This window comes from Aulonocara sp. 'chitande type north' Nkhata Bay, linkage group LG23 (genome assembly GCF_057382095.1).
Source record: "Aulonocara sp. 'chitande type north' Nkhata Bay isolate Kocher_YH1m ecotype deep benthic linkage group LG23, A_spYH_male_GT1.1, whole genome shotgun sequence".
In the NCBI taxonomy this organism is placed as follows: domain Eukaryota; kingdom Metazoa; phylum Chordata; class Actinopteri; order Cichliformes; family Cichlidae; genus Aulonocara; species Aulonocara sp. 'chitande type north' Nkhata Bay.
In genome coordinates, this window is record NC_141365.1 from 41,729,418 (window position 1) to 41,755,672 (window position 26,255).

General features: G+C 40.8%; 2 protein-coding genes across 10 annotated transcripts in view; one reads left to right on the plus strand and one right to left on the minus strand.

Annotated features, from left to right (window-relative positions):
* Nucleotides 1-1,370: 1,370 nt before the first annotated feature.
* On the minus strand, nucleotides 1,371-17,720 carry tubgcp3 (tubulin gamma complex component 3). 3 transcript variants are annotated; one of them, XM_086283258.1, is made up of 23 exons: nucleotides 17,521-17,720; nucleotides 16,353-16,460; nucleotides 15,452-15,519; nucleotides 14,793-14,870; nucleotides 14,169-14,377; nucleotides 12,311-12,489; nucleotides 11,643-11,755; nucleotides 10,367-10,492; nucleotides 10,168-10,236; nucleotides 9,948-10,080; nucleotides 9,686-9,852; nucleotides 7,678-7,788; nucleotides 7,453-7,561; nucleotides 6,517-6,706; nucleotides 6,297-6,432; nucleotides 6,136-6,204; nucleotides 5,898-6,033; nucleotides 5,631-5,719; nucleotides 5,404-5,535; nucleotides 5,165-5,305; nucleotides 4,945-5,061; nucleotides 4,738-4,832; nucleotides 1,371-3,497 (listed from the first exon to the last, which is right to left on the minus strand). In XM_086283258.1, the coding sequence occupies exons 1-23, from the start codon at nucleotides 17,594-17,596 to the stop codon at nucleotides 3,431-3,433; spliced, it is 2,718 nt and encodes a 905-aa protein (XP_086139384.1). In that variant the 5' UTR covers nucleotides 17,597-17,720; the 3' UTR covers nucleotides 1,371-3,430. The 3 variants fall into 3 exon arrangements, with proteins under 3 accessions (XP_086139384.1, XP_086139383.1, XP_086139382.1); XM_086283257.1 differs by lacking the exon at nucleotides 1,371-3,497 and having other exon boundaries at nucleotides 3,504-4,832; nucleotides 9,948-10,074; XM_086283256.1 differs by lacking the exon at nucleotides 1,371-3,497 and having other exon boundaries at nucleotides 3,504-4,832.
* Nucleotides 17,721-18,836: 1,116 nt separating this feature from the next.
* Nucleotides 18,837-26,255, plus strand: part of atp11a (ATPase phospholipid transporting 11A) — a 52,815-nt gene continuing 45,396 nt past the window's right edge. For all 7 annotated transcript variants that reach the window (XM_086281621.1, XM_086281618.1, XM_086281620.1 and 4 more), the window contains exon 1: nucleotides 18,837-19,213. In XM_086281621.1, coding sequence (XP_086137747.1) covers nucleotides 19,169-19,213 — 45 coding nt within the window. In that variant the 5' untranslated portion in view covers nucleotides 18,837-19,168. The remainder of the gene's footprint in view (nucleotides 19,214-26,255) is intronic.

Sequence of the window (26,255 nt, forward strand, 5' to 3'; positions counted from 1 at the left end):
ATCGAACGGTTCAATATCGATACGAATATCGTTGCACCCCTAATATATATATATATATACATAGATATATTCACAGATGGTGATTTCTGCAAGTGTTCCTGAGCCCATGCAGGGATTTCTGTGATAATGCTGCCTGAGGGCCTGAAGATCACAGTAACTGATACTGATCTTTGGCCTTGTTCCTTGCACACAGAGATTTCTCCAAGTCTTTGGACTCTTTGATATTATGCACTGTAGTTGATGAGATATTCAAAGCCTTCACTCTACACTGAGGATCATTATTCGGAATTCTTCTTTAATAAAGCATACGAGTTTATTTACATTCTAATAAACTGAATAAAAATTGCAGTTCTTATTTTTATTATTCGAGGAGTCTGAAAAAGGTCATGCTCAGTGGAGCTTTTACTGGAGTGCACTTTTCTCGCTGCGTCTCACTCCTTAAGACATCTTCTATTTATGGGCTTCTTTATCCAATATTGAAGATACTACAAGACCTCAGTGTGCTCCCTTATCCCACAGAATAAGAATAGAAACGGGTAGAAAAATAAAGCTGACGGTAATCGTTGCGACTTGGGGACTATACTTTTGGTTAGCAGGTTGCTTATTCTTTGTTCTCTTTGGCTTCAAGCTTAATCCAGGAGGCTTCTCGGTCTCCTGCATGAATTATCTGCAATGACAGTTCCATAACACACTTCTGGGTCATTTTAATAAACGTGTTGTTCCACTGTTTATATAGCAAGACTGTGTCGCTGTCCTTGGTACTGAACTTAAACACACTCGTGACAGAAACTCTTTGATGCCTGTGATTGGGCAATACCGTCACCTCTCGTCCTCCGATTGGTGGAAACGTTAACTGTGCTTACTATATGTGGAAACAAAAACCTTTATGTTTTAGTCAGTTATGTAAGCACTTTTTTATGCACACCTGTTGTCAGTAGCTATAATAGGTAAAACTATGGTTAGCCACTTTATTAGTTATACACCTGGGAAAAATGGCAATGCATCACAACACAATCACATAAACCCAAAATTAATTTTAAAAAAAAAATCAAAGGGTTTTTAGGGCTGGTCATGTCTTATTTGATGAAACAGAGCTCTGCAGTGATTTGGCTTCAAAGAGAAAAGCTGGTCTGGTGTTAGTACAACATGGCCTTTAAAATATTATTTTCTATACTTTAGAGAAGATTTTCCCAGGTAAAATGAAGGCGAGGCCTAGAGTAAGTAAGAAGGATGCCTAATCAGGCGAAGCATATTCTTCTGGAATGTTTACCTAGACAAGGTCGATCCTTTTTGACTCATCCCCAGAAGGTGGCAGCAAGTTCAAACAAATCCAGCCCAGACGCAAAGCTGCATAGCACCACGTCCACCAAAGTAGAAAGCCACCACACATTGATATAAAAGCAAATTTATTAAAGAAAAAGCAGGACAGTTTGTATCCCTTTTTTGTTTTTTTTAAACTATACATTATGTGCTATACAACATAGACAGAAACATACAGCCCATAACCGCTGACCAGGTTCAGCTTTAGAGTGATACTTCATCTTTTTATGTCTATTTGAAGGAATTCATTGTCCCAAAGCATTTAAGTGGTCTTCAGACCATAAGCAGCACCCATGTGTTTCACTGAAAATAAAAAAAACAAACAAACCACACATCGAAAATCAAACTTGACTATCGCACACGTTCACACAGAGGGGCCAGGGCTTCTCAGAGGCTGTCACAAATACTGACAGTTTACCAAAATTGGAGTATAAATCAGCAGAAGTACATATTTTCCCTGTGAAATATTTTTCAGTCAGCAACACTGCTTCAAAACACAACTTAATATAAAAAAACAAACAAACAACACAACCAAAAAACCCACTACTAACAGATGTTAAAGTACTTATTATTTGAATGTATAATTAAACGCTAATGAGGGCGGGGCTAATAAGGGATTTGACAGTGACTGTAATTTGGGCCGTTAGTGAGCCTTTATCTGCAAATGTCAAAACTTTCACCTCACTGCACAAATCTGACTGATAATTCACCGCTTTGGACTTAAATGTTTTTTCAAAGCTTTTCCTCCTTATTAACAAAAACTCAAAGGTTATGAACACGAGGAGGACTTTCTGAGATTTGAAAACTAATAACTGACACATTTCCAGCCTGAATCAATGCTACAATACTTTTTCTCATATGAGGCACACCTCACTTTAATAGACTATTAAACAGAACTCTTATCTTTATAAAATCAGAAAAGCCTCAGAAAATAAAACAGACCAAGCTGACATTTATAAACAAATTATTATTTACACTCTCTTCTTAAAGAAACTCAGAAATCAGAGCGTTTTATATTTCCTGTGGTTTTCTCAGTGAGGAGGAGTGAGGTTGTTGTGGTTGCTGCGAAGATTGTGTTCCTTAAGATGATGCATCTCTTTCGTACGGACACAAAAACACAAAACTAAGGAGAGAAACAAAGTGAAACCCACACTTGCATATGATCTAAATCAACCCTTAACAGTCTTTCCATCGGCTGATACTCAGGTAATCTGATTATTTACAGAAGAAACCGGGTAAAATGAAACTAATGTTGATCCTTAATAAATAAAGTAGTCTGTATGAACACATTCTGCCTGCAAGTGCAACAGTCTGTGTGTGATGTGTGGTCAAGCTGACACTTTAAAAAAACAAAACAAAAAAGAAACACCCTGCACTGTAAGTAGGAGAGATTGGAACACTAGGGTTAGGCCGATAAACGGGTGTGCCAACTCTGATCACACTTCTTTAATATTCGATTCGCCTGTCAGTTTTAATGCTCCGACGCCTGCAGAAACACTCTTGTTGAGAAGCAAAGAGCACAAAACTGACAGTGTTATGAATATCGGCTGTATCGGCTGAACCGTAGTGAGAGCTCGGAGAGCAACAGGTGTCGCTGTGTACAGATGCAGAAACAGGTACAGACATTTTTGCATAAACACTATGTACATACATTATGTGTGTTGGGACTAGATTTGGGAACCCTGCCAAGAGGAACAAAGGTTTGTTGTTGTTTTCTCATGAGTAAGGCATGCCATGGAAGGTGGCCCGCTGTGACCCGGTGTGGTGGGGAGCTCAGTCGGACAGCAGCGTTCGTTACCTCCTCCTCCAGTTTTCCCAAAGTTCATTTTAGAATTTGAAGAATTCTCACTGGAATTCGAGCGCTGGACTTGCTTCCTTTTTTGATCCCGCTCAGCTGATTTCATTGAAGCCGTCTGCTTTGATGTCATTACTTGGCAACTGCCGCTGGTCCAGCAATCCCAGAATGCTTTTTGCGTTTCCTGGATCGCTCCTCCAAGGCATGACATCATCACCTCGACATGAAGCGCCTGAAGTCAGCTGTTCAGCCCGTGTCAGTGATGTCATACCCTGCACTCCAATGTGGGAAGCATCCAATGCTGCTGTTGCAGGATCAGATATTTGACAGTCGTCGCCCTCTGGTGGCACCAATTGAGGCGCGCAGCCTTGGCTCTCTGGCCCTGAAGAGGAAAGGAGTTGATTACACACACACACACACACACACACACACACACACACACACACACACACACACACACACACACACAAAAACCCCCAGATGATCTAATATTTTCTCTGTAAACTATAGATATGTTAGCAGTGATATCATGAAAGAAACCATTTCCCTTAGCAAATAAATAAATCACTGTTAGAAAAAAAGAAATATAAAATGACCATCAATTGCACTCTTAAGCTCCACGCAAGATCTCGCCTCCTGAACTGAGGGTGATCATGAGAAAGGTGGTGGATCAAGCATAAACTACATGACAGGAGCCTGTTAGTGATCTGAAGGCAGGTGAGCCAACACTCAGCAAGAACACCACTGGTAACCCACCATGTGGTAATTTCAATGGAACGCTCAAGGTCCTCCCTGATCATAAAGGCACATGCACAGGCCCGTCTTAAGTTTGCCAGTGAACATCCAAAGGATTCAGAAAAGGTTTGAGAGAAAATTCTGTGGTCAGATGACACCAAAATAGACCTCTGATGCATGAACTCGACCGACTGTGTTTGGAGGAAGAGAAATGCTGAGTGTAACCCAAAGAACACCATCCCCACAGTCAACCACGGAGGTGGAAATATTATGCTGTGGGGCTGTTTTTCTGCTAAGGGTAAGAAGAACCTAATGAACCTCTGTACCAACTACATTGGTAGTTGACATTCAAATCAATGTATAACTTTAATGTAATGTGAGTAATGCCTCTACATTAAAATGAAACTACCATAAAAAGTAGAGATTGTTCACATCTTTGAAAAAAGATTATTATTATTGTTATTTCCAGATTATTTCCCCCACTGGCTACATACTGTGGATGCAGCCTCAGACGCATTAGGCCGATTAGGTCATATCCTGACATGCGATTCATATCCACTGAGACCTGGCTACTGTAAGTCACATCAGTTATTTCCATTTAGAGTCCATCTGCACACTCAAAATGCTAAAGCCTCGAACAAATTAACCACTTCTCGGAAAATGCAGGAGTCATCAAATATTTGCAACATCACATGATGCATGATTTTCTGCATTTTTATGCGAGAACAATGCGCATAATTTTAGATTACAGTCACAGATTTAAGTAAAATTTATAAATGGACCTACTAAGTATTAGAACGGTAATAATTACAGTTTCAAAGGACACCAACTTAATGGAATAAACTTTGATATAGGTCATTTTGGTTTTGGAGTCTTTAAAGTCAAACCTGTAGTGCTCATTGAAGTCCAGTCTGAAGCTGAGGAAGCGCAGGCTCTCATCGGAACTGGTCATCAGCAACACCAGGAACTGTTGGACGATGCTCTGAGAGGGAGAGATGAAGGGAAGGAAAAAAGTGAAATGAATTGCAATGGCTGATTCCACTGAATACAGTTCATGACGAGCAGCAGCTTTAGGTGGTGGCTCGAGCTGGTACCTGATAGAAGTGTGTTAGGATCCGGAGCTGTGAGCGCATCTTTGGTATGGTTTCCTGGAACTCTTGAATCCTCTTCTTTTCCTCTGCTTCCTGCTCGGCCGTCACTCCCCACTGACCCTGAAAGACGACGCAAGAAACAGATGACATAGCATCACTCACTATGCATCCATCTCCAGCCAAAACAACAACAAATATACCTCTCTTCCCTTTCATTACTTACCTCCTCCTCTCTCTGCCGCCTCTTCTCCTCATACTGCAACCTGAGGCTGAGTTCCTCCAGCGCTGAGCGGTAGAGGGAGTCCTGGGCGCTTTGAAATTCAATGATTTGGTCAAATATGGCCCTCAGCTGGTTCAAAAGAGACTGGAGATACAATAACAGAGTTTCATTAGGGGTATGCAAAACAGGGAAACAGAGGAATGACTAACAGAACACAGAAATCTTGTGTGTTTGTGTGTTACCCTGCTGTTATTGTCCAGCAGGCATCTTGAAATAATGGTGTCTAGGAAGACGTCGTGGGCAGCGATTATGTGGTCGAGGTCCTGAGCCTGACGCACTTTGCTCCACAGCTCATCCCAGGAGCACTCCAACACCTGCGCACACATCACAGTTTACTACTGTAACTGATACGGTTTACTGAGGTTTTACAGCCTGCGATAGTAACAGCGCTGCTGCTAATGGACCTGACCTCAAAGGTGATGTAGTACTGCATTTGGTGGATGAAGTGGACCATCTCGGAGGCCAGGATGTGACACTGATGCAGCACGCCGGACAACTCTGCAGGATAAAGAGCACAAGGGCGGGTCATGTTATACAACAGGAAGTAGGCATGCTATCAAAATATAAATATATTTTGCCATAATGCTGCAAAAGATTACGTACAAAAAACCTGAAAGAAGGATGAGAGTTAATTTCAAGTGAGTTCTCCACTAAGTATGTGTGTGCGTTTAAGTACCAGGCATGGTTTTTAGTAACTTGGCGTTACACATCTGTCCCTTCCAGATGTCAGTCAGCGTGTACTCCATCCTCTTGGCCCTCCACAGGAAATTGAACACCCGCAGGTAGTGGCCCATGCACTCCCTCGTAAACACCTGACAATATACACACAGACAAATGGTAATACTCACATCTTCAAGCTTCCACATGCAAAAAAATAAAATAAACAGAACATGTAGGAGGCTGTGTGTAGTCACCGTTGAAATCGGTCCATCAACATGGTAGTCCAGACTGAAAACATCCCAACCTGTATCCCCAGGAGACACCTGGAGGCCACACAAGATGAGCCATAGTGAGAAAAAGGATCATTCTTCATTATTAATTCAATTACTTCCTAACAAGCAGGTGATGATGCTACCTCTAGCAGGCGTACGTCCAGCCTCTTGAGGATCTCAGCGTTATCATACTGAGCGTTGGTGGCCCTGACTGCCGTCTCCAAGATACCAGTCAGATTGTGTTGGTATAAAGTGGTGGCAGGACGGGCCAGCTCTGGTCTGCGATTAAAACATGTAGCATATGAGAAAATTAGGACTTGCAGCTTGATCATCAGTGTTATAGATCAGGAAGGAAAACCATACTTCAGTAGGTCCATAAGGTGTCTGATGAAGTCTCCCTGGCCCAGCAGCAGGTATCTCCTCATGGCCTGCAGGTGCTCCAGCAACAGGTAGTTACGGTTGAGGACATCCAGCAGGTACTTGCTGGTGTCGAAGTAGGCCGCGTCGATCTTCTCCTGGAACGCTCCCTCCAGGTCAGACAGCAGCTCTGCGGCTACGTGAGCAAGAAGGTATCAAATGGAGTTTCTCTGCTGGCTACATTTTACACATTAATGAATGGCGGTCTTTTATATAAGATGAAAAAAATTTATGAAACATTTTTAAAAGAATTTTTTTATATTAGAGTTCAAAACTGCTGATTCATGGACAAATATTAATATGGATTAAAAAAATGTACCTTATTTATCAAATTATTACAATTATTTATTCCTAAGCGTTTAGATTTTTGCTGTAATTTTGGACTAACCCTCCTATTTTCCTTTGGATTCAGGGTCAACCAAGTCTTTGAACTGTTCTACTAGACAATAAGAGAGAAAGAGAACGTCCTTCAGCTCATATTCTAAAAGCCACAGATCAAACTGGTTAGATGAAGTCCTACAGACAGAATCAATAGACTACAGCTGAGTATACCCAGTTCTTCTCTCCAGTCAAAAGGAGAGAAGGACAAGGCCCAAGAGCATCGACCAGTGTTCACTAAAAACAACAAACGTCAATACAGTGTAATGAAATCAATACGATGAAGACAGAACACACATATACACAAAAGGAGGCTCCAAGTTGGTTATGAGCGTATTTCATGAAAACACTAAAATTAAACCAACACAGCACTCTGAAAAAGCCAGCAAACCTCTATTCACAACTTCACCATACTGGTTTTTCTTCTTAATGTCCCATTATGGGCTGTCAGAAACAAAACAAATGGAAGTATTATCTATGAATTTGCTTTCCTGAGACGCTTACCATCTTTTGGAGTGTCTGCAGATTTCGACGCTGCCGTGATTTTGCCTGGCGGCGTTCTATCGTGGCAAACCTGATGCAGGAAGTTGATGGATTTGCCGATCAGCAGAACCTAAAGGGATAAGAGAAAGGGAGGAGATAGCAGCTCCTTTTCAGTCATTTCACAGTCTCGTCTACAAAAGCATGCTCTCTGGCATCCAGTGAAGACATCTGTGATGGCACGCGTACCTTGCGTGCCTGGTCCATGGTGATGAACGAAGGGATCATCGACTTCCTGAGGGAGTACTTGTCGTGCCACAGACGATCGGTCTTCACGTTGGGATCTGATGCTACAAAGAACTATGAACACACACATAGAAAAACACACACTTAACAGTTTTATTTTGCCTGCTGGGTTTAATATCCGGTGTAACAATCAGATAGGCGCTGGTACGCATGTTGACTTTGAAGGTATATTGACATACGCTACCCCACATTCCCAGTGATATTGATATAGCCTGAGGTTGCGTTACATAATCGTTTCTTTTAATTTCTCTATAGCCAGCACAGTGGTTGCATTTGACATTTTTTCCCATTACAACTAGCCCTCACTGTCCTCCATCAGCAAACAAGCCCTTTCCCATTCCCTCAGAAGTTCTACTAGATGTTGCCGACTTAGTCACCTAATATTGAGACACCTTCATCCACAAAACAAGCAACTTTTTAGACAAACTTCAGCTGCTTTTAGTTGAAGACCAGTACAGCCATATGAGCACAGTTTTCCCTGCATCTACTCCTTTCACTGAGTAGCAGCAGCACACTTAGCTGACTGCATGGCAGCTGATATGCACATGAACGACCAGTGGATGTGAACTAACTGTACTTATCCAGACAGGAAGAGGCGCTTGGCTGAACAGAGTCTAATGTAACATTTGTCACTGAACAAGTAAGTCTATAGTCAGTGTCCAGACCGTTGCAGAGGTTTCCATCCTTTGTCACATTCACTTAAATTATCCATTTACTTCAGTGTCAGTACAGCAGCCTCAACTGGCCGTCTAATGAGGGCGCTGAAGGCTGTGTACAAGGATACATTTTAAAAACTGATATCAACTGTCAGGCTCACTTTAAATTCATCGTTATGAAGCTGTGTGTGGCTGAAATAAGACTTTCACAAGCAGTGTCACTATGAAAACCACAAGGATGACATTTAAATGCCTGATCTACACGCAGAAGCAAACAGCCTTTTTGAATTCTAAAGCCTTAAGTTGGATTAAGTGTTTTTTAAGTAATTATTAAGTTATGAAGGTTTAAAAATGCTGCAAAAAATTGTATTAAAAAAAAAGTGCCAAATTTTGATCTACCTGTTTGTGTGCATGCATTGGTAAGCTATGTGATGCTAATGATGGGTAGCTCCATGTCAGCTACACCAACTACACATTTACTTCATACCATGCTTGGTTAGTTAAGTTGATTCTTGATCGTTTGTTGTTTAATGACTTGTACTTGCCTGAAATAATGAAAAATGTCCTACTACGCTCCAACTTCAAAGTGACAAGTTTTCAGTGGTAATAAAAATGATATATATTGTTCTGAAAACACAATGTGGCTGATGCAATAAAGTTGGGCCTAATTCTAGTTTGATTATTAATAACTGCACACTGTCAAATGTGCGCAGTTAAAAGGAGAAAACAGTGCGAATAAGCATTTACTGGCTCATTGCCTGAGAGTTCTGCAATGTTACAACCTACAGTGCCTTATTTATTTAAGCCTTTCAGCCATAATTACAGCTGTTGTTTAGAGTGCGTTTTCACAGGCTGTGTGAGATCTCCTGGGTAATTTCACTCCTGAAAGCTCCAGTAATTTCTAACTCTGTGTTCTTAAACACAGCACTTAAAACCAAAAGTCCAAGCGCTCGGTAATGGTCCGCGCTGGACACATAAATACTGTGTGCGCGAGAGCAATAGAAAGAGAGAAAGGGCGGGGAGAAATAAAGGAGACACATTCATCACTGTGGTCTCCATTACACTCCTCTCATCAGTTCTCATTTAAGGGGCCGTCCTGGCTCTCCTCTCTCTGTAATGTTCTCTCTCATTGGGGTCAAACATCAGAGAAGTCAGAGAGAACATGCGCTGTAATTCTCAGATTCTCTGTAAAGACATTCATCTTTCTCATTGAATTTTGATGCACTGCTCTGCATTTATTTTGATTACAAGAGGTTTTTATTACTGCGCAGAAAAGATCAGAGAGGCACGTGTACCTCGTGGTAGGTGTCTTCTAATTCCCCGTCGTATATCCACCTGTAGAGGAAGTTGAGAATGGGGTGTGACACCAGGCTGAGGATGTGTTGAACAAGCGCTCTCATCTGTGGGTCTCCCGTTTTCCCGTAGGCATGAACTGCTGAAGCCAGCTCGCCACCCTTACGACCTAATGACACACAATGCGGGGACACTTAGAATGCTATATTCAGTTTAGCATGTTCACCCACCTACATTAAAACCAACAAGCACACGTCCACACACCCTGGCAGAAGTCGACGAGGGCGGCGAGCGTTTTGAGCCTGACTTTAGGGTCGTACATCCAGACCAGCAGCCTCCTGAGGGTCAGACTGCTCTCTGTGCACACGGTCACACCCTGGTCATCCTCCACCTGCAGCTACAGCACAGAGAAATTACCTTAGATCAAGCGTCTGCTGATTTTTCCATTACACATTTCCTCATTGTCAGCACTAATTTTGTTTACCTGCGAGTGGAGGACAGAGAGCAGCCTGTAGTACTCCTTAAGCTCCTGGTGGAGTGAGGCACAGAAGCTCTGAGTGGAGAGGAGAGGTCGTGGGTGGAGAAACACAGAAACAGAAAGGTAAGCATTAGTTGAGGACTGTGTGATAAAACTGACGTGAACAATTAATTCACATGGCAAATGTGCACACGCACTCACATACCTGTCCAACCAATCCAAAGGCCCGGTCGAGGCTTCTGGCATCAGTGTACTTCCTGACTTTGTTGTGGAGCCAGCCAAGTTCAGCCAGTCTGCTGCTGGTGTCCCTGAGGGACTTGCACAGCACCACCTAGTGAGTCAGAGCACACATTACAACACATATAACAACATCTGCTTGTTTATTCTTCCACCAAGACCAGAGCGGAGGCAAAGCTATGTCCGTTTGCTAATTTATCAGCAGGACTTGGCAAAAACTCACGAGCTGTATTTCATTAAACTTGGTAGAAAAGTGGGCAAAAGTAGAACCCATTAAATTTTAGTGCAAATTCTGAGATGCAGCACTGGCTTTGGAAGACGACTGCATTATCATATTGTTCTTCTAGTTAAGCGTATGACAAAAAGGGCCAGCGTGATTTTTAATGCCATGTAGTAACTATTATGCATGCCATGATTTGACCCTGACAGTGATCCAAATACTGGAATATTTACTCTCAGCTTATTTTTAAACTATAGTATTAGTTTAATATTAGGCCTATGGAAAGGAATCTCTAGCACAGAGTTTATAGACATAATCAAGGTATAATTAAAATCTTAATCAGCCACTTTCATTAAATCGCTCACTATAATTTACGCAACACATCTATGACTAACAAGGCCGTCTTGCAGCAGACGACCTTGTTTCCGGGCTGAAAAGTTCGCATTAAATTTTCATCTGCTTAACAAAAACCTTTTATCACTGGAGCCTTACAGAGAGCTTAAGTGGCCAAAGCAGCCTCCAAAATATCTCCATCCTTGACTAATATATCTGTGCTCTCAGTGGCTCCGTCTCCATCAGGTGGACGGTGTCGGCAGATCGAACACAAGTCTAAGTTTAGCGTCACGGAGTGAGACTATGGGACAAGTTCCATCTATGGCCTTCCCATCGATAATGTGGCAAAAAGGGGAGGAGAGGGGGAATTAAATAAACTGACAGGACAGACAAAAAAAAAAATAGGAAAGAGAAAGTGGGAGAAGATCGATGTGACTCAGAGCCAAAAAGCTTTATATTGATCTGTTGAATCTTGGTTCTAAAGTTCAGTCAACAAAAACAGTCTTGATTTCATATCATCTATTATGCCTAATAAAGAAAAGTGATCTTTGAGCAGCTGGAGCTCCAGGACTTGGATCCGCTGCAAGTCACTGTGGGATGGTGATGATTATTACTCTATGAAATGTGTGTACCCTGCTGAGCTGATTGGTCTATTAAGAGCTTTTACAAAGCTAGACGCCAGTTTGGGTACCTTGCTGTCTATTTTGTAGCAGTTATCCTGCGCGCTCATCTTGATGAACTTGCCGTCAATTCCCTGGAAGACGTAAAGGATGTCCCGCACCAGCGCCGCCTCGTTCACCTCACCTGCGCACGCAGAATGTGGAGGATTATATTGTGTTAGAGGGGAAGTGAGAAATGAAAATGAAACTTTAAGATCTCATGGTACATGGATTTCTCAGATAAACTCAAATGTACAACAGGACAGACTGAATGAATAATGCAACACATGACACAACAATGGGAGACACAAGGGGACGTCTGGCTATGAGTGATAAATTGAGAGAGATCTGCTCAGAGCCTGCTCCAGGATACTTCCTCTGAATGCAACATGTTATGTATTTAGAATGTATGGAGGTCAAAAAGAGTTAACTTTTGTTATTAAAATGGTAAATGGCCTGTATTTGTATAGCGCTTTTACTAGTCCCCCATAGGGACCCCAAAGCGCTTTACACACCCAGTCATCCACCCATTCACGCACACATTCACACACTGGTGGAGGCAAGCTACAGTTGTAGCCACAGCTGCCCTGGGGCAGACTGATATTCAGTGCATAGTAAATGCACTGAATGTCATGGAGGGTTTTATTTTTTTGGCACGGTCGTGCAGACCTGAAACCCACACTGTATACATGTCACTCACCGGCTGGGTCACCATCTCGGCGAGGACGCACTACTCTGGCAGCGGGGACCGGAGGCCCGAGGGGTGGCCGAGCGGCGGGCGGAACCATAGCGGAGCTGGGCGAGGAGCTTACAGGCAAAGTCCAGGCTAACCGTGAACCCAGAGGCTGACCGCCTCCAGCTGCAGGCTGAGGTGGCTGGCTGAAACACAACAGGACATTTACTTTAGTTATGGCTGAGCCGTTCTGGATTTTTGTATATACATTTACTATGCACTGAATGTCATAATAATTAGGGATGACGCCATGTTCATGTTTACAAAAGACTGATACTCTTTTCAATGAAACAGTTATACTGTTCTGATCGAGTGGCGCCTTCTAGGGCTGAAAAACTAAACCAGCATGGGCCACTGTAGTTCCTTTAGTGGCCACTTAAGGCTCACATTTGCCAAACTATTCCTCAAAGCCTCGTTAAACATGTTAAAACAACCAACTTAACAGCATCAAAACCCTTCTTCCAAAAACATTTTCAGTCTAACCAGTCATTAAGAAGGGTGTGGTTAGCTTAAAGTCTAGGGCGTTTCATCTGTTTTTGCTGACAGTTTTGCAACCACAGCCAGCTGTAAGCAGCTGCTGTCTGCTGGACCTCACCTTAGATAAGTGGAGTGACTGAACTGAAGCTCTTAACTGTGCTGTTGGTGCCTTTTAAAGAATTTTAAATGCAATTAACTGACCAAAATGTTTGTGCTTCAGTTTTGATGAGTGAAATTAAATTATTAGTCCATTACTAATTAGCAGGTCCTTGTGTCTATACGCTGGTTACAGCTCCCTAACTAAGCTTCCTAGTGTTAGCTATTAAATTACACTGATTCTAAAAAACACAACGTGGCAACAGCCAGGATGCAAATATTGACAAAATAAGAGGTCATGCGAGTGAATACAGGATTGCCTTAGATGGATGTACTGTGTTGAAGTGGTTAGCACTGCAGAGTAAGAAGGTCTTGGGTTCAAATCCACTGGCCATCTGGGCCCTCTGTGCAACCTCAAGCTGGTGTCGCCGCAACCGCAGCACGTGTGTGCAATCGGTCAGTTTTTTATGCAATCGTAATCTGCCAGACTCACAGATTATATAAAGGGAGATGTTGAAACGTTATAAACAGTATAAAGTGCGTATAAATGGTATGGAGCTCACTGTTTGCATAACGCATAAATGGGACCTCAGCCCTGCAATATACTGGTGACATGTCTAGGCTGTACTCTGCCTCTCATCCAATCACAACTGGGACAGTGTCCCACCTTCCCCAAGACCCTGAATTGGATGTGGAAGAAAATGGATGATGTGGCTGACAATCACAGCAAAGAACAGAAATCTCACAATCAAGATTTGAGTTCAAATTTGGAATTTCTTTGGGAATTCAGCAGTTACTTTTTGATCCCTTGGAAAGTACTGGAACAGTCATTAAATAAAGCAATCCCAGCACACATCTTTGTACTGTTACTTAATTATCACTGTGTGTTGTCCAGAGCCATGGGAAAACTTGATGTTTTCAAGAGGATAAATTGCCTTTTAAAGACGCAAAGGTGAACCCAGACAGCCCAATGATCATTGTTTACTAAAGGCCCACTGCATTATTAATAAGAAAAAAAATGGGACTAAATGGCCGTTAAACTGTGTTATAAGGGGTCAAGCTGAGAGGAAAGAGGCAAGTTCACTTTCTGCTACTAAATGATACCTCTTGTATCTGACATAGGGCTTCTCACACAAACACATCAGAAAAACAACCCTTCACTGCAGAGCTTTTCGGGGCTGCCTAAAACCTCTGGTACGTGGCTTTGACATGGAAAGCTGAAGTTTTAACAAGCTGATATGAAGATGCTCACCCTGCAAGCAGTGGCTGTGGTGTTGGTGTAGGTCCGTTCAGTGTGTAAACTCCTAGACTTGAAATCCCACTGGTCCCGACACTAGCTGACAGGCCGGTGCTCCTCTCCCCATAGCTCAGGGCCAGGCTCTGTGGACGGGTGCAATAGAATGGGGTGGAGTGGGCGTCCCTGGGGAGGGCTTGGGCAAACAGTGCCCCGTAGTTTCCAACCTAGGAAGTACAATCAGACATTGAAGGTCTCCAGAATCAAGTATCAGTGCATATACACACGTAATCACTATGATCCAAAAGCTCGAGCTTTTAAACATTCAGTTTAATTTTCTTTCTACTCTTGGCTTTGTATGATATCACAGAGAGGGGATATCCTTATATATTCATCATGGCTCATAAGTTGCTATAAGCACTGAAGCTTCCACCATCTGCAGTTCAGATCATCTGTTTGTAAAGAGGTAGCCAGTCTGATGAAACCTCACCTGGGGTGTTGACCCAAGGCAAATGTAAGATATATAAGAATGACTTTTAACTCTGATTCATGTAAAGCTACTCTAATCTAAAAGATTTTGTGTGTGTGTGTGTGTGTGTGTGTGTGTGTGTGTGTGTGTGTGTGTGTGTGTGTGTTCCCCACCCTGCTGGATGGTTTGCGGGGGTCTTCAGAAAGGCTAAGCAACAAGTAGAGAACTGACCAGCGATGCTTTAGAACACCCTGCAAACAGGAAAACAACATTAAAAAAATACCACCTTCAAATCAGTTCAATTCGATCTCATTTACATAGCGCCCAATCACAACAACTGTCACCTCGAAGCGTTTTAAGGTAAAGACCCAAAATCAATACAGAGAAAACCCCAACATTAGACAACCCCTTATGGCCAAGCACTAGGTGAAAGTGGGAAGGAAAAACTCCCTTCTAACAGGAAGAAACCTCCAGCAGAACCAACCTCAGGGAGGGGCGACCATCTGCCATGATTGAGCAGGGGTGAGGAGAGTGAGACAGGACAAAAAGCACCCTTTGGAAGACTCTTTCATTTAATAAACAAAACAGTATTATTATCTGGAGGGGTGACTGTGGCGACTAGTGAGACTTATTAATAAACAAATAAATTAATATACAATTAATGACCAGTACTGTGTTATCAGCCCTTCAGAGGCTTACTCTGAACCAAATTAAACAGGTCTCTGTTTTATGCAAGCAGGCTGTATCATGCGTCAAGTGGGAAATTGTTCCATTAAAGCTTTAATACCTCTGTGGGTAATAATACCTTTCAGAGAGAAATCCAAATACCAACCTGTGTCTGAAGTTTCCTGTGCAGCTCCGAGAACAGAGCTGCATCCGCTTCTCTCCGCTGCTTCAGCACTGCAAGAGCATTAAGACCGACTGTGTTAGGTGGCGTTTCTCCTCCATGAATGGCTCATTTAACAGATGAACAAAGCTGGAAATGGTTCTGTGCCAAACAGGTTTTTAAATAACAAAAAGAAACTCTCCACAAATGGGATATTGTTAAAACTGCAGACCGAGACAAAGAAAAGTAGGAAATGTATTGTGGAGGTTCAAAGAGAAAGCCAGCAGACTGCAGCGCCCTTCTGAAAGCCCAAAGTTGCTCATCAAGATAAAGCATGCTGTGTTTGTATTTATAACTGCCCTCATATTGACAACCAACCCTCCAGCTCTGGTACACCCTGTCACTGCTGGCATTTAGAGCTGCAAGACAAATGCTATTTCTTTAGCAGTCACTGGAATACATTATTTCATATGCTCAAACTCACTCAAAATTAATTTCATTTAAATGTCTGACTGTTTCACATCATTAACCAATATAAAATATCCAGTTATCACTTTTGTGGCAATGTTGCAATTAAAATACACAAAGACTAAGCAAAAACTTCTCATAAGTCCACCTGGGATAAATAAATGCTGTACAGTAAGTGCTGTGCTATTTTGGTTTCACAGTCTGCAGCAAAGCTTGGATCAATGTTTTCCCACTAATGGTGTGACCTTGCTGCCATTTAATTCAAATAGGATTCTGTAGTATGGTGGAATAAAGATTTTCCAGCACATGTATTAAAGCTGGCATTCTGACATAAGGGGATCAGATGTCACAATGACTAAATGAAGTAATATACAGTGGATTATAATGGATTTGCTTTCACAGAGGGAGGGAGGAAAGCATCAATCCAAATGCCACTCACGCTCTTTCTTTATCTTCTCTGACACCAGGAACTCGTCTCGTTCAATAGTAGGGGCATAGTTACTGCCAATGACTCGTACTGCGTACTGGAACTGGTGGGCAACTTCAGCTGAAAAAACAAAACAAAAAACAAATATCAAGACATGACTAACAGCTTGAAGGAATGTACAAATGACAGCGTGTTGACTGGGGGATTTTTTCCCCTGTTACATCATTACTTTACTTATTTTCCAAAAGCACAAACAGGATATAACAAAATGAACTTGCAGACCAGGAGAGTGCAGATTTGCCATTACTTTAATAAGGATAATGTATGATGGGACAGTGTTACTAACACTTTAGATACATATTTTAAAAGCTAATTCTCATTGCAGTTGCTAACTACAAAGGTTTTGGGCCTTTGATCAAAAGTGACTTAAAAAAACAAAAACAAAAAAAAAAACACTGCTTCTGCCTCTATCTACAACAGGGGCCTGCAGCTAGCCAGGCAACTGCATCCAATTTACCACACAGATTAGAAACAGAGCTAAGTGGCTAGCAATCTAAAAGATAACCGAGAAAGGCGAAGCACTTTATTTGAGCAAAAGTAACGGTGTAAGACAGCGACTCGTGGAAGTACCGTGAAGCTGTTCAGCTGGATGTGCAGCATCTGGCCAAGCCAATTGGCTGACAGATACGCGAACCGAGTCCCCGCTACGTCCCGTTTTTCCTCACAGCTAAAGCGATAGCCACATAAAAAGAAATCAATATATTTTCTTAATAATTTAAATGTGACATTGTAGTGACATGTTTACTCCCGAAGGCCTTAAGAAATTAATAAAATCCTATCTTCAATTCGGCAATTGTCCGAAAGACTGAGCAGCAGTTATTTAAGTAAAACTTCAACCGTTTTCTACAATATTCAGTCTGCAAAACAAACCTGGTGAGTCGGCGCCCGCTGCTTAAAACGTTTGATAAACAGAAAAATCAGAGCGGTCTAATGTGAAATATTAATGCCGAATTTGCCACTGGAAGTTAATCACTCACATACTGCTTCGTGTGAAGCATGTATGATTAATAACAGGACGCGAAACAACAAAAAATAGATTTTTTGAATGAGGTTAGGTTTGGCAGTTCCTGACTACTACAGTAGTCAGTAGCGCGAAGCTTGCTAGCAGTAACGGATGTACCTTCGCTTTTCCCCGTGATTCTGCAGCAGAGGCTTTGGAGAAGGACGTTTGGCGATTTCTGATCCAGGGTTGCCATGCTCTCCGTGGCAAATGGGCAGTGTGTTCCCCCAATAAATGAATAAATGTGAATGAATAATATGAACTAACTCAAATCCCCCACTACGAGCAACGCCATTTTGACAACTTCAGGCAAGCTAGGAAGAATTTGACAACGACCAGCGCCATTTGCCTTCAAAATAAAAGCATACATGTTCTTACCTATTTCTTTTAAAAACTTGCACAACACTAACGAAGGCTCAATAAATAATGTACACATTAAAACTAGAAGCACTGTTCCGCAAAAAAATAACAAGACGATAATACATACGACGCCAAGAAAGACGAGGAAGACAAGATAACCAGATAAATCAATATGTAAGGGGAACTTGTAATGTAAAAAAGAACCTTTTGACTGGTAAGACCAAAGGTGCAACATGTATGCCGGATGTTTAATTATCTACCAGTCCCATTAATAAATAAATAATGAACGGCAAAAATACCAAAACAACTAAAAGCCTATTTATGACATATCATTAATAAAGTTGTTACAGTTTAAACCAAAATCCATCACGTAGGTTTTATTTTGAAGGTTCAATCAAGAAACCGTGGTTATTATTTCTATTTTTACGGCGGACTTTCAACAGAACCCGCCGAAAAGCGTCTCCAGGAAACAGGGCGCGGACAAGTGGATGAAAATATTTCCCTCCTGAAACGTGGTGCCATGAATTATTTTGTTCTGACCCCGCTGACCTGCCTGTTACAAACCGATGCGTCACGACAGCAGTAATAACTTGTAATAATGAGTCTAAAATATTATGAAAATCTCTTCTCATTTTAAACCGAGCTTGAAAAAGTGGATGAGATTTGAGATGGAAAAGGAATATAAATTTTACCTTTCAAATTCCTTATTTGTTGTATCACAAAACTTTAGTTAACCTAAGTAATAAACAAACAAATGAATAAATAAATAAATGCGATTATGTGTAAGTTATGTGTATTTCTGACATTTTCTGTAATGATTTCAGCACCATATCTATGGATAGCACCAGTCTGTTTTATTTTATTTTATTATTTTTTTAAGTTAAAAAAAATACTAAATATCCCACAGTTAACTGAAACACCCAATCAATAATTACTCTTCACAAACACTAGAGCGCGCATGCGTTCACCCCCGGTGCCAGAGCCACCACCTGGCTCCACGTGACGTAGATGAAAGAAAATCTCTTTTGGCCGCGGCGCGAGACAAGAAGATTATTAGTACACGCGCAGAGGGGGGAGAGAGAGAGAAAGAGGGAGCGCGAGAGAGCTGGATATTAGTTTGGCTTCTAGTCTTTTAGGAGGAGCAGCTCGCTGCCCGTGTGAACTGTCTTCAAACTGTAGAAGACCCACAGACAGACACTCCCCCGTTTAAAGCCCGTTGCGGGGTCCGTAGGTGAGTTTGGAAGCGAGTCCTTTTTTTCCAATTCAGGAAGAAGAAGACGGGGGAGAAGAGAAAGTCATGGACAGAGGAGTAGAATTAAAAAGAAGCTAGCGCCCGCAGTAAAAATAACCTTTGGAGGAGAAAAAGACAGAGAGCAGAAGAAGTGTCCGGAGAGGGAAGAGGAACAGGATGGGGATGGATTTCAGCACTCTGCGTACTCTTATCAGCCGATATGTAAGTTTGTTTTTCCTTTTTTCTTTTTTTAAAAATTAAATACCCTTATTTTCACATTAACACATGCGACTAGTTGCCTACAAACCAAAGATATTTCCATTTTAAATCAAACCTGTGACCTTTTTTGTTATCACCGTTGGTTTAAAATTCCGACGAAGCGGCTCTCAGAGGATTAGGTTTCAATAAAGGGAGTGGAAAGCAACTCACTGAAGAGTGGTTGGGAAACTTCCCGACACTTAAAAATCGTGTGACTAATTAACCTTTATCAACTTATATATTTTTTAACTTTTTCCCCACGTCCCTTTATTTCAACTTCAACAATGACATTTCGGCAGTTTTAAGTTACTTTTTTAAAGTTCATTGCTCCACAAATGACACTAGATCCCCACTACTCTGATCTTGAAAGCACATGTAAAATGCATCTTTCACTGATATTCTTTAAATATATATCAGCTATTTATGTTGAAGCATGTGTTAAATAATAAGCTCCTCACATATCTGTTAGTGCTGAAAAACATTATATATATATATATATATATATATATATATATATATATATATATATATATATATATATATATATATATATATATATATATATGTCGAAATGTGAGAGAGATATTATTTGGTATGTACAAAATTGTTCCAAGTACTTTTGCAGATACTGTTCAGACATCTTTAAACAACAAACGCGGTGTGATTTGAATGAGTGAAAGGTTGAGTCACCTCACAGTATTGGTAAGTGGTGGGTGGGTGACTACCTATCTGCTCATGGCAGAACATGCCAAAAAATGCAGACAGGCAGCTATTATCATTCATGTCATGGTTGCCACTCAGTCTCATTGCTACCTCCCAGTAGAACAAAATGGAACATGAATTATGTAATCCACTTGTTTTCTCCCTGCTAGTCAAATCGATGGGCAGCATCTATATGGGTTACATTAGGCTCGGCAGTAATGTGCTTGACAATAATCCAGACAGTGCGAGCCCTGCTCACATGAGAGCCAGTGAGGTTTATACCCCAGCTCCGTACTCAGCTGAAGCTTAGGCACTGCTTCCCAACTGTTGCAACTAGCTGATTAAATACAATTCCCTGCTGTGTGGAGGGTGAAATGGAGCCATGTAGCTAGAAGCATGAAGAGAGAAGCCGGTGACTGGTGTAGGATGTGGGATGCTGATGAGGTCTGCTGCTGTAATTGGTCTGGATAAATGCTTTAGGTAAATGGGTTAGGGCTAAATTGATTGCATTGCTGCTGTGGTTGAAAGAGGCTGCTGAATACTTAAGATCAGGGTCAGGAACATCCATCTGTTTGTCAGATGAAGGATTCTCCCTGTGACCAAGTCTGTAAAGTGAAGCTAAATGTAAATTCAGGCTTTATACTATTTCTGCTATGATGTAAAGAGCCTGTGGTACGAACAAGCTGCTAAAAACATACTAATAACAAATGTTTGTAGAGTATTTAAATATGACAATTGGTTTAATTTTCAGGTGTTTATAATGACATGTAAACACAGTAATAATATGCCTAGTATCTTAGTCATGTTCTCATCTTCTGAGTTTTCTAAGTATTTCATGTATAGACTTGTTTGTGGCTGTAATTCAGAAACCAGTCTCCTTTGAGTCTCTGGGCTTTAGGCACGTTGAGATTTGTTTCACAAATAGACGTAACAACTGTGACAGATTTTACAGCCTGATAAAGGATCCCTGTGATTTCACAACAGCTCAACAATAAACTGAACTGAACTATGAGAGAATTTTCATCATTAAATGTTAGTGCGTGTTTCTATTAACATGCCGACACGTGCAGTAAACATTTAAAAAGCAGCCAAAGATCAGAATTGAGGTTGTGTGAATTTGTTAATTATGATGCTTCACACAGAAACATTAAAAGGCCCGCTGTGCATGTACTGAAATTTTCGTTATTCACTCTATAAATACATCAATGTTTTCATGCAAACAGAGTGCAACTGACAGTATTGGGTTACGTACAGTGCATCTTTGTTCTAAAAAAAGTAAATATTGTGTCAAGGCTCATTGTTTCTTTAAATGAGGTGGTGTGAGGAATGTTTAGAGTGGACGCATGATGAAAAATATATCTGTACTGTGGATAATCTACCGCCTTGTGTTTAAAAAGCTGTGCCATCCGTCTTGTGCTATGTCAGTAGAAGCCACAGTAAATTTTATTATTGCGATTGTGCCAAAACTTTCTCTGTTATGCTACAGGCTTGCAGAGGGAAAGTACAAATGAAATAAACAGGTTTAACTGGGGTTGCTTTGTACCTGTTTGTTACCTTTTGCTCTGCAACAGGGTGTGGATCGTGGTGGTGAAAGTCAGTCTCGTCAGTCGCTGCCGCCTCAAATTAGGTAAAAGCTAAATGATGTCATATAAGCCTACAGTATAGCTCTCTTTAAAAGTGTAACATGCAGAGTTGTTCATGTAGTGGCTGCCTGTCCTGTCTAGACCAGTTTAAAATCAAATGTGATGCTGGTAGCACCAAGAGCTCTGAGATACAGTGTAGTTATTCCAAAACAGGTGGCTCACCCTGTTTTGTTCTTTTCCTGAGTTAATTTTAGTCACTGAAATTCTTAGAAGTACTGTTTTATATATTTTCTAACCTGTCTTCAGTGCTCCTCCTCAAGTCTTTTTTTTAGGAGATATCAGGAGAAGCACTGTTTAATTGGATTATATAACAGAATTATAAAAGAGTTAGGAAAAAGCACAACGCTACGGTCAGCTTTCTGTCTCAGGAGTGGCACAAAATACAAAGTTAAGTTTTCTCCAGAATTAAATACTTAGATCCAGTGACTTTGTGTCTATCAACGCAAATCACCCATAATGCTGTATATTGGGTGTAACGTCCCAACAGCAGACACAGCTGCTGGTGCAAAGGGACAGAGACAGATATCAGCAGAGCCGCTGAACGTAAATGGTGTTAAGTTGTAATATTTGCCCTTTTTCTCCCCTTATAAATTTCTTGTGTTATAAAGAGTCAATGACAAGATAACGGTTGCAACAGTAGGTTAATAACACACATTAGTAATACACTGGAGCATATGCTGAAAATGTAATGGACAGGAGTTGCACAGCATCTCTTTACTTTCACTATCTGAAAATGATACCAAGCCAGCTGAAACTAGCTAATAACTGAACTTTAATGGTGGCAGAGAGTTCTCAGCTCCAACTGATTCATCCCACACAGCACGTTTGTATTGGTTTGACCTCTTGTGGACACAATACAAATATTATAATCATTTAACACTGTGCAGGTGATTTTCTTTCTTTTTCTTAAGGAACAATGAAATGTTATTTTGACAGCCTATGTTTGTTTGCTTAGCAAACAGAGTTCAGTGCATCTTAGCAGAACTGGACTGTTACTGTTACTGTTACAATGAAAAACAGCAGAGTTGCAAATACCAGGACACTGAAATGTAGAACTGGAGCAGAAATGAGATCTCACTAGTTTCCTGACAGTTGCCCACTAGCCACTTTATTGGTTCTTCTGAAGGATAAATACCTTGCTATATTTTAAAATAATATTAGTAGGCATTCAAAGCATTAACCATCCTTTTGAAGGTATTTTCCTAAATAATCAAACCATATAAGACTAGAAAAAAGACAAACTAAGATTATTTTGGCTTACAGGCTGAGTAAAGTCAGACGTCATATCGGGTTGACATCTTTGGAACTCGCAGTTTGGGAAAAGGGTTAAAAATCTTTAAAATGTGCTTTTCAGTGCTTTTAACAAAACCCATGCTTAGCCAAGTGATTTTTAGTGTAAAAGCATTGGGCTTGTGCAAAACCATACACTCACACATGGACCAATCCCATATGGAAAAGAAATAGTAAAAACTTATATGATTTACTCATGAAAGTGGCCACTTTCAAGTGAGTTTTCACACTTGTATGCTTTTCATACAAGTTTCACACAAGACAGATACAAACTTTATAAGATTTATATATATCTTTTCCATATGGGATGGACCAAAATCAATATACAGCATTTGTATTATTTAGGACTACAATTATCATTTGGTCAGTTATTTTTTTGATTAAATAAGTAAGCTACTTTCAGCTGCCCTCTTGCCACAGGGGGTAACTCTGTGGGATTTGGTTTTACACTGGATGTCCTTACTGACACAACCTCAAAGGAGAGATCAGTGACTCCGGCTGGAATCTACGGTAACCAGCGATCTTTTTCCTTTCCAAGCAAATTATATCACCAGTTTTTATCTTAATGTTAGAAAGTGGTTGTAAATCTTATTCAGAATAAATTTCATATTGCTACATTACACTACTACTAATACTACTTTGTAGACTGTAACTGTGAAAATCAAACAATATTGGACGAATCCAAAATGAAACAAACCGGAGATATCATGTTCGTGTATTAGGCGTGTTCAAGAAGCCACCCAGCATTCCTCTCCAGCTACCTAATGTGGCTCTCTGAAAGTCCCGCTGGTCTCTTTTTGGCTTCCTGCCTTCACATACTAGATTAAAGGGTTACTGCTGTTCACTATACCTTCACCCACTTAATCCAGTTTGCAGCTATACTTTCAGATCTAAGCTTATCACTAAACATCTTACTACTTATATTCAGCCTAGTTTTATTTTCTAATTAGCTCACTGATCAGCAGGCTGTATGTGAAGTATGCTAACTGATCCATGCATATGAGGCCATAATAAATGTTCACGTCAGTAGTGACTGATGATCATGTTGCTGTCTCTATAGTGTCATTCATGCACATTAGTAAGAAGCAGGTAGATGGGATAGTTGTAGCCAGTTGACGCAGAGGGCATCAGATCATATGAACTCCTTGGCTCCAAATGCTTGTCAATAATTCATTAGTAGACTGGCTGACAATGAAGACTGATGTTTGTGTAACTTGTTTAGGAGTCTGCTCACTGTGGGGGCTCAGGGATGCCCCAGGTGGCTTGATGGGATTCCAGAGGGTCCCCATCTAACCACTGTGTTTTAATCACTGCAGGATATAATTTTACAACCGAGGTTTGGTGGAAACTGCAAAAAAGTCCTATGCTGGCTTTTCTAACTAATGCCCTCACAGAAGAGTAGAGATGGAAGACTTCATTGTGCAAATAAAGTCTAACTTGGCTTAACCATAAGGAAGTGCCTAAAGGTTAAACTAAGGTAATCAAGCCTGAAGAAAGGGTTACAGTCGTGAGTCCTACTTAATACTACTACTACTTAATAGTACAACAGTCCATTTAAGATAAGATAAGATAAGATAGAACTTTATTAATCCCTCGGGTGGGTTCCTCTGGGAAATTCAACTTCCAAAAAAAAAAGCACAGCAACGACCGAAGTTACAGTTACAGAATTGTTATATATATATATATATATATATATATATATATATATATATATATATATATATATATATATATATACATATACATACATACATACATACACACACACACACACACACACACACACACACACATATATAAATACAGAGACAATATAAATAAAATATACAAAGGGGATAAATAGAATAAATAGGAATAAAAAATAAAAATACAAGTGAATTGCACATTTCAAGTATTGAGTCTATTGCACTGTTGACTATTTACAAAAAGTATTGCACAAGGTATTGTACAGTGAGGTGAAGAGGCACTACAGCTTAGTTGTTCCCCCCTCCTTTGTCCTCCTGTTTCCTGTTTCCCCTCCCTCTCCCCTCCAGAGAGGAGTTAAACAGTTAAACATTTTTACGTGCTTGGGTTCAAACAGCAGAATTCACACTTCAGGAGTGCCACTGCTCTTCAGATTACAGCACTTGTGAATGAAACGACTTGTAATTTCCTTCTACATTGCATAGGCATGCCATGGTATGCCAGAAAAAGGCAATTTTTATGCTAAAGAAGAGTCAAGTTGTTGTGATGCTCAGTAGTGGCTTTTGAAGTTTACTCACGTGTAGCTCCTCCTGCATTGGCGGGTTTCCTCTTAGTGACCCCCATGCTAACAATTAAACAGCTGCTCAGCCATAATGTCGCAATCCACAAGGTTCACCTGGGTTAACCTCTTTAGGTGAAGGATTCACAGGCTCTCACTAAGCCATCTGGCCTCAAGATTGTTTTGCTGCTTCACTAGTTGCTGCTTCTTTGTTTATCTGCATTAACTCCCAGGACTTACTAGAAAACCTAGGTGACAAGGAGTAGTTTGGAATTAAAAGTACTTTCTTAATATGTGTAGATTGCACAAATATGCCAGATTCAGAAGGCAGGGAAAATTTCCAATTTTATTTTAAACGGTTGATCATGTAAAACTATTATATGAGTCACATTATGTTTTTCAGTATTGAGCAGATAAACCTTCTGCAGCCATGTTGTATCTTTACAACAACATTCTACATGTACTTTAACAACATCTTTCTTTTCTATTGGATATGGCAACATTTCCTAAATTCCTTCATTTAAAATGAAGGAATTTCAGCTAGTAGTCCATCATCACCTGCTGCATATATCCATTGATATGTGACAAAGTGAAACAGAACATTACTTCTTTCCTTGTGCTATTTGGATACCTATTCGAAATCCATAGCCGTTCAGTTCTGAATTAATTCAAAGGAGTAAATAATTTTTGTTGCATTAATGTTTCTACACCAGCTTGTTAACATTTTTTCTTTATGTGCTGACACTTTTGAAAAACATTTTGGCTCCTCACGATACTGTCTAAGCAATACCTGCAGTGGAGTGCTATAGCTCCATTAAGAGCCTGTATCAGTGTCGTCGCAGTAACATTACCAGTATATTACAGCTCAATGAACAAGTAGACAGATGATAAATAGCCTTAGGTTAATGGTGCATAGAGACCTCTATCCAAAGAGAGAGACCGATAACAGATATGGAGGGCGAGAGATGTTGTTTGAACTTGGGTCATCATAATAACATTGCTCCAGGTTGCCAGTGAAAGTGCTGAGGGAGGCAGGTGTGCACCTTAATGTTCCCCCTGTCTGAGGGAATGATAGCCGGTCGACTCTCTCCTGGAACACCATTCCCCACGGCCCGCGTGTCAGAGAGGA